The 8641-nt window shown below is 47.4% G+C and overlaps 2 protein-coding genes across 2 annotated transcripts in view; both read right to left on the bottom strand.

Moving 5' to 3' along the window:
• Nucleotides 1-214, bottom strand: part of AIRE (autoimmune regulator) — an 11345-nt gene extending 11131 nt beyond the window's left edge. The window contains exon 1 of the mRNA XM_006099942.3: nt 13-214. Within this exon, the coding sequence (XP_006100004.1) occupies nt 13-214 (202 nt within the window). The remainder of the gene's footprint in view (nt 1-12) is intronic.
• A 4579-nt stretch (nt 215-4793) lies between these two features.
• LOC102422024 (GTP-binding protein Rheb-like) lies at nt 4794-5499 on the bottom strand. Its single transcript, XM_014465362.2, is given in 2 exon segments — nt 4794-5416; nt 5419-5499. Coding segments are annotated over 2 exon segments (552 nt in total). The 5' UTR covers nt 5450-5499; the 3' UTR covers nt 4794-4895.
• Nucleotides 5500-8641: the final 3142 nt, after the last annotated feature.

Genomic DNA, 8641 nt, shown 5'->3' with positions numbered 1-8641 from the left:
CGGCTCCTGGGCGGGGCTTGGGGAGTCTGCGGGGAAGGGGTGTGGGGTCGGAGTCGGGGCGCACCTGGAACTTGTCCTCGGGGACCACGTCGTGGTCGGCCAGCGCGTGCAGCAGCGGGAAGGCGCTGTCCACGGCCACGGCGATCTCGGTGCGGTGCAGCCTCAGGAGGCGGCGCAGCGCCGCGTCCCCGCCGCCGCGGGCCTCGCCTGCCATCCGGTCGTCCGGACGCGCGGACCTGGGGGCCCCCTCTCCCCGTCTGGGCTCCCGCGGCCACGGGGTGCCGCCGGGCTGGTGGGACGTCTGGGCCGTGTCTGCCTCCCGCTCTCCCAGCCTCGCCGGACACCTGGGCGGGCACCTCCCTCCGCGGGGCTGAGGCTGCGGGCGCCCGGCCGCTGTTATACCGACCGACTCGCCCAGAAAGAGCAAAGGCTGTGCTGCCCCAAAGCCAATCAGGGCCGGGAGCGGCCAGAGGGGCAGGACTGGAAACTTCCCTGTAACCGAGTAGGACGCGGCCGCCGGCCCCGCTCTGCACCTGCCAGCAGTCTGTTGGCCTTTCTTTTCTTTGCAAAGGAAGCTTCTAGATCAGCGCTCCCAGTCCCCAGTCCCCAGCCCCGCTTCATGTCACATCTAATGGCGCTGCCAGGCCAGCACGCAGGGGTGCCCGGGAACCGAGGCTTTCGGGGTGACCCCTGAGCATGGCCTCCAGTAGCTCAGCACCCCTCTCCTTTGAGCATCCTCCTCCTCCCAGGTCACCCTGCGCCCCACCCCAGTGGGCTGAGGGGCCCTTAGCCATACACAATGGTTCCAGGGGAATTAAAAAATGTCCTCACTTCACTTTTTTAAAGCCGTGAACTCCTTGCAGGTGCACCTGTGCCCTCCAGCCCAGCCTGCCCCATGCGGCGTCACCCAGCCACTTGCTTGGAGATTAGCAAAGAGACTCTTGTAGAATTCTGGACTTTCCAACGGGGGGTTTCCATGACAACCCCTTCCTGCAGGTGACCTGCTGCCTGGAAGAGTGAGGGTGGCCTGGGTGACCCACAGAGGGGAGAGGGGCCTGGAGCCAAGGACTTGGGTGGGGCTGAGCCTCAGTTTCTCCATGAGGCACTGGGTGCAGCGACAGGCCTGCTGCTTGGTGGGCCACCTCTAGGCCTCCGTCCTCCCCTGCAAGTTCCTCAGTAAGTTAGCATGGAGCTGCCGTGCGGCCCAGCAATTCCACTCCCAAGTGTACACCCCGAAGAATTAAAGCATGTAAAGACGTATATGCATGTTCACAGCAGCACTATCACAGCAGCCAAAAGGGTGTGTGTGCGGAGCGGGGGAGACAACCCAAATGTCCATCTACAGGAGAATCGATAGGTAAAATGTGGTCCAGCCATGCGATAGCATATATTCAGCCAAAAAAGAGATGAGATTCTAACACATGCTACAACATGGGTGAACCTTGAAACATTCTGCTAAACGAATAAGTCGGACATGAAATGTAACCTATTATATGATTCCATGTATATGAACTGCCCAGAATAGGCAAATCCATAGAGAGAGAAAGCAGATGATTGGTTTCCAGGAGCTGGGGGGTGGGGAGAAGAGGGGGGCTGCTTAATCAGTATGGGGTTTCCATTGGGGTGATGAAAACATTTTGGAAACAGTAGTGATGGTTGCACAATCATGGTGTACCAATTGTTACTGAATTTTAAAGTTTCAAATGGTCAAAATGGCAGATTTTATGTTATGCGTATGTTACCACAATAAAATTAAGAAATCAGCTGTTCAATTAATTAGTTCTTAAATTCTACTTTTTTAAAGAATAGTTTATTGATTTTTAGAGAGAGAGAGAGGAAGGGAGAAGAGAGAAACATCGATATGAGAGCTAAACGTTGATCGGCTGCCTCCTGCACACCCCCTACAGGGGATGAGCCCAAAACCCAGGCATGTGCCCTGACCAAGAATTGAACCAGCAACCCATCAGTCCACATCCTCCTTCTACCAGGTCAGCATCCAGCATGGAGCCTTCCCATCCAGCCTTGGCCCTCAGTGGCCTCTCCACTACCAGGCCCTTCACCCACAGCCCAGGGGTCAGCCAACAGGGCACTGGGAGGACACCCATCTCTCCTTCACCATGTGCTTCAGTCAGCACCAGGATTGTAGCAGGAGCTCCCACTGCCAAGGGGGTTAAAAACAAAACAAGCCACAAATAGTTGGCACCCAGAAAAGCCTGGAGCAGAAACACAGGACACTGAACAAAGAGCAGAATCACAGAGCAGCTGGGGTCTGGCTGGGTCTTGCCCAGAGCCAGCACACCCAGTGGGCAGCTTCCAACCAGGTCAAAGTGTCACCACCCAACCTCCTCTACAAGCAACACACTCAAGGGTGGACTCAGAGGGCACCAGAGCCCCATTGAAGTAAGTCCTGCTCTGTGGGATGGCCCCCACACAGCTGATCCTCCACAGTGGTCGGTGGTCACAGCCAGTCCTTGCAGCTGATCAGCCCAGGGGTAAGTCCCTCCCATTGACAGGCCAACAGCAATCAAGTTTCAACTACAAGAGGAGGGTGCACACACTCCACACGGAGGTGGGGGTGGGGTGGGGTGGGGTGTGTGTGTGCACATTGGGGGCCCAGCTTGGGTGATTAGAAAGGCTGTGCCACTGGACCCTACAGAACACCTATTACATTAGGCCACTCTACCAAGCCTGGGAGACCTAGCGGCTCAACCCAATACCCAGAAACAAACCCAGGGAGGCTGTCAAAAGGAGGAAACAAAGAAATACGTCCCAAGTAAAAGAAGAGAATAAAACTCCAGAAAACGAACTAAATAAAATGGAGCAAGCGATTTACGAGATGCAGAGTTCAAACCCTGGTTATAAGGATGCTCACTGAACTTAGTGAGAACCTCAGCAGCATAGGAAGGACCAGTTAGAAATGAAGGATACACTAACCGAAATGAAGCATAATCTACAGGGAATCAACAGTCGAGTAGATGAAGCTGAGATTCAAATCAGCAATTTGGAACATAAGGAAGCAAAAAACAAAACAAAATAATCAGAACAGCAAAAAGAAAGAATAAAAAATAAATAAATAAAAAGAAAAGAAAACAAGAATAGTGTAAAGAGCCTCTGGGACAACTTCAAGTGTTGCATCATGGGGTGCTGGAAGAAGAGAGAGAGAGAGAGAGAGAGAGAGAGCAAGAAATTGAAAACCTATTTGAAAAAAATGACAGAAAAATTCCCTAACCTGGTGAAGGAAATAGATATACAAGTCCAGGAAGGGCAGAGAACACCAAACAAGATGAACTCAAAGGGACCCACACCAAGATACATCATAATTAAAATGCAAAAAGTGAAAGACAAAGAGAGCATCTTAAAAGCAGCAACAGGAAAGCAGTTAGTTACCTACAAGGGAGCTCCCATCAGACTGTCAGTTGATTTCTCAACAGAAACCTTGCAGGTCAGAAGGGAGTGACACAAAATATTCAAAGTGATGAAAAGCAAGGAGCTACAAACTAGATTACTCTGCCCAGCAAAGCTATCATTTAGAATCAAAGAACAGAGAAAGACCTTCCCAGACAAGGAAAAACTAAAGGAGATCATTACCACCAAACCAATATCATATGAAATGTTAAAGGGTCAAGAAGAAGAAGAAGAGGAAGGGAAGAAGACAGCGAAATATGAACATTAAAACAGCAATACACACATATCTATCACAATTGAATCTAAAAAACAAAACCCATAAACAAGCAAAGCAGAAAGAGACTCATCGAGAGCATTTTGACAGTTGCCAGATGGCAGGGGGTTGCAGGGGGCGGGGGGCGGGGGGAGGGGGGCAGAGCAGGGGAGCGGGGAGGGTGTAAAAGCTGAAGGGATTAAACAATACAAATGGGTGGTTACAGAAGAGTCATGGGTGTAAAGTACGCAGAGGGAATATAGTCAATAATATTGTAATAACTATGTGTGGTGCCAGGTGGGTGTGCGTTTACCAGAATGACCACTTAGTAAGTTATGTACATCATGTCTAGTCGCTGGGCTGGACACCTGAAACTAACATAATAATGCATGTCAACTGTAATTGAAAAATTAAAAACAATTCAAAAAATAATAAATAAAAAAGTTGATCAAGAAAAAAGAAACCTGGCCAAAACCGGTTTGGCTCGGTGGATAGAGCGTCGGCTTGCGGACTGAAGGGTCCCGAGTTCGATTCCGGTCAGGGGCATGTACCTGGGTTGCGGGCACATCACCCCGTGGGAGATGTGCAGGAGGCGGCTGGTCGATGTTTCTCTCTCATCGATGTTTCTAGCTGTCTATCTCTCTCCCTTCCTCTCTGTAAAAAATCAATAAAATATATTTAAAAAAAAAGAAAAAAGAAACCTGCAAAACTTATCCCAAAGAGCATTTGGGATATTGCTCCCTGGCATATGTCCTCAGTTTGGCTCAAATAAACTCTTACCAAAAAAAAAAAAAATTCTCTTCCCTCCACTTTTTTTTTTAAGGTTTGCAGCTATTTTATTTACAAGTATACATTTAACACAATGAAATAAACACTGATATATGGAAGCCTAGTTAATAGTAGTGTAACAATATGCATCTTTGATGATTACATTATTTTAAACATCAAACTACACTTAAAAATTAATGCCAATAAAATTCTTGGTCATAATATTATTAAGAAATACAATATATAAATTGAAAATATGATTGCTTAAAATTCGAAAGTGGAAGTGAACTCAGAAGGATAGTCCGAGTTCAACATAATCTGAAAGGGGGGCAGGTGGGAAAAAGCTCTGACCCAAATAAATCTTTCAGGTTAACAGAAGGAAAACGAAGCAGAGTTTATCTTCGAGGATGACGGGCAGTTTGCGTCTCCGGGCAGGACGGGTCCCAGTGGCCTCGGCCCCGCAGCAGAATTACATCACCGAGCAGGAAGACTTTCCTTGTGAAGCAGCCCCATCAATTTTTTCTGCCTCCAAAATTATCCTTCTGAACACATCAACAGCCGTTTGATTCTCTTTAGCAGAAGATTCCAAAAAAGCTGCATTCCAAGATTCTGCTAACGCCTTCCCTTCTTCATAACTGATCACCCTTTCCAAATGTAGGTCTTTCTTATTCCCAACCAACATAATAGGTATTTGCACTTTCCCCACCATGTCCAGCAACTTGCCATGGATAACTTTAATCACCTCAAAACTTTTGATCGATGTCACAGAATACACGAGAATATAACCATTAATATCTATGGAGTACGTCTGGGGAAAGATGGAATATTCATCTTGCCCAGCTGTGTCTACAAGTTGAAGATGATATTCTTGTCCATTTACTGTGATCAATTTTGTGAAAGTGTTCTCTATGGTTGGGTCATAGGAGTCAACAAATTGGCCTTCAACAAACTGAATCGTCAACGAGGATTTCCCCACAGACCGGTAGCCAGGATCGCGATCTTCTGAGACTTGGACTGCGGCATCTTGGCGCCTCCTCAGCCCCAGGCCAACCACGTGAACCGCGGCGGCGGCGGCGGCGGCGGCGGCGGCGACTCCTGTGCTGCGATCGGCGGGTGCGGCGCCGGGGCAGAGCGGCATCCAGTGGCGGGGCGGGCGGGGCGGGCGGGCGCGGCTGTCTCCGCTCCTGCTCGCGCGCCCAACCGCCGGGAACCCTCCCTCCACTTTTAAAAAATAGTGAATTAACTTGACTATATATTCTAAATAATTTATGTATATTATATAATACATTAAATATACAGTATGTATTTAATATGTATTATATAAATATATACATTAAATATATTTATTTATGGATTGAAAGAGTTAATATTGTTATAACCGTCCATACTATCCAAAACAATCTGCAGGTTCAATGCAACCTCTATCAAAATTCCAATGACATTTTTCACAGAAATAGGAAAAACCATCCTAAAATTTGTATGGACCCACAAAAGACCCCAAATAGCCACAGCAATCTTAAGAAAGAAGAGCAAAGCTGGGGGCATCATACTCCCTCATTTCAAACTACATTACAAAGCTTTGGTCGTTAAAACAGGGTGATATTGGCATAAAAACAGACACAGATTCGTGGAACAGAATAGAGAACCCAGAAACGAACAAACACATTTAGGAAACAAAATGAGTGAGAGAAGATATTTACAAATAATATATGTGATAAGAAGCTAATATCCAAAATATATAAGGAACTCATGGGGAAAAATCCAATTAAAAATAGGCAGAAAATGTAAATAGACATTTTCCCAAAGAAGACATACCGACGGCCAACAGGCACATGAAAAGATGCTCAACGTCACTCATCACAGGGAGATGCAGGTCACAGCCACAATGAGCTATCATCTCACACCTGTCAGAATGGCTATTACCAAAAACAGTCAAGAAGAAAGTATTGGCAAGGACGTGAAGAAAAGGGACCCTCATGCACTGCTGCTGGGATGTAAACTGGTGCAGTCACTGTGGAAAATGGTGTGGGGATTCCTCAAACACTAAACATAGAATTACCATATGACCCAGCACTCCGCTTCTGGATAATCATCCAAAGAAAACAACAGCACTAACTGGGAAAGATATCTGCACCCCCATCTTCATTGCAGCATTATTTACAGTACCCAAGAGATGGAAACAACCTAAGTGCCCGCAGATGGATGAATGGATAAAGACATTATGGTATAGAGGGGTACAATGAAATATTATTCAACCATAAAAAAAGGAAATCTTGCCATTTGCAACATGGATGGACCTTGAGGGCACTATGCTTAGTGAAATAAGTCAGACAGAAAGACAAATTCCCTATGATCTCACTTATATGTGAAATCTTAAAAAAACAAACAAACCCAAAAAACCCCCCTGACCTCAGTAGATATGAAGAACAGATGCGGGGCAGGGGGAGGGGGGGAGTAGGTAAAATGGATGAAGGAGGTCAAACTTCCAGTTATAAAGTAAGTCATGGGGACGTAATGTACAGCATGGTGACTATAGTTAGTAATACTGCATATTGTTTAAAAAAAAACAACTTTAGAAGTCTCCTATTTACAGAAATTGTGCAAAGCCATACAGTTACCATGAACCTCACAGGTTCCCCTACTAACGTCTTGCATTTGTGTGATACATCTGTTCCATTGAATGAACCAATACTGATACATTATTATTAACCAAATGAATAAGCCATAGCTGACTAACATTTTCCTCTTATGTCCGTTTTCTACCTCAGGATCCCACTGGACAGTTAGTTATCACCTCTCCTTACGCTCCCTTTGACAGTGAGGGTTTGTCACACTGTCTTTGCTGTCGATGGCCTGGGCAGGTTTAAGGAATACAGGCAGGACTTTTGCCCAGTGGCCCTCTATGGCAGCGGTTCTCAACCTGTGGGTCGCGACCCCTTTGGGGGTCGAACGACCCTTTCACAGGGGTCGCCTAAGACCATCGGAAAACCCATATATAATTACATACTGTTTTTGTGATTAATCACGATGCTTTAATTATGTTCAATTTGTAACAATGAAAATACATCCTGCATATCAGATATTTACAGTACGATTCATAACAGTAGCAAAATTACAGTTATGAAGTAGCAACGAAAATAATTTTATGGTTGGGGGTCACCACAACTTGAGGAACTGTATTAAAGGGTCGCGGCATTAGGAAGGTTGAGAACCACTGCTCTAGGGGAATTTTCTGGTGCTTTTCTCATGGGTAGAGGCAGGAAAAACCACAGAGGTGACCTGCCATTCTCATCACCTCACATCACATCCCATCCTGGGTGCACCCTGTCAATCCAACTTGTCACTGTTGATGTTGACCTTGATCATCTGGTGGAGGTGTTTGTCAGGGGAAGTCAGGAGGCTTGGCCAGCAGGCACCCAATGGGGACAGAGGGCTGTGTGCCCCCAGGGTCTCCCCTACTCCCAGCCTCAGCCCTGAGACCCCCAACTCCTTCCCCCACCGCCCCCCACTGAGTGCCGTTTGGCCCATCCCACCGAAGTGAATGCCTCCTGGCTCCTTCTTCCTCACCTCTCACCTCCACCCGCACGGTGGACACCACCCAGCTTCCTAAGCCCCCCAGGAACTCCCTCCCCCAGGTGGCCTCCGTTTCCTCACAGTGTGGTGGCTGGCTTCGGAGACTTACTATCTCAAGAGCTATGTAATCTTTTTTATGACCTAGCCTTGGAGTTCACACAGCAACGTTCCCATCTCATTCTGTTCTTTTTTTTTTTTTTAATATATATTTCTTTATTGATTTCAGAGAGGATGCTAGCGGGGGAGAGAGAAGTAAAATGATTGATGAGAGAGAATCTGTGATAAGTGAAACATGATCACGCAACTCTTGTGGAGTGAGAGAACAAAGAACAGACATCCCTAGGCACAATGGGAACTCAGACCTCCCCGTCGGTCGGCATATGTAGTTACGGTGAGGGACACCACCCCCACCTACAGTGGGGTCTGGCCTCCGCGCCTCATAGCTACCCCGCCGTAAGCAGCCTGCTAAGAATACCGCAGGGGAAGGGGTTCAGAACACCCAGGATAGACCACGTATGTGGGGCACTTTTAACTCAAAGAGGTCGGAGGGCGCTCCACGTGCGCCACCAAACGCGGATGGGAGACAATCATGAGGGTGGTGGGGGAACCGGCGAGAACCCTCCCGAAACAATATTAGGGGAA

This window comes from Myotis lucifugus, unplaced genomic scaffold, assembly GCF_000147115.1.
Source record: "Myotis lucifugus unplaced genomic scaffold, Myoluc2.0 scaffold_291, whole genome shotgun sequence".
Classification (NCBI taxonomy): Eukaryota; Metazoa; Chordata; class Mammalia; order Chiroptera; family Vespertilionidae; genus Myotis; species Myotis lucifugus.
The sequence above is the reverse complement of the archived record's forward strand: the minus strand, read 5'-3'. Positions and strand labels throughout refer to the sequence as shown.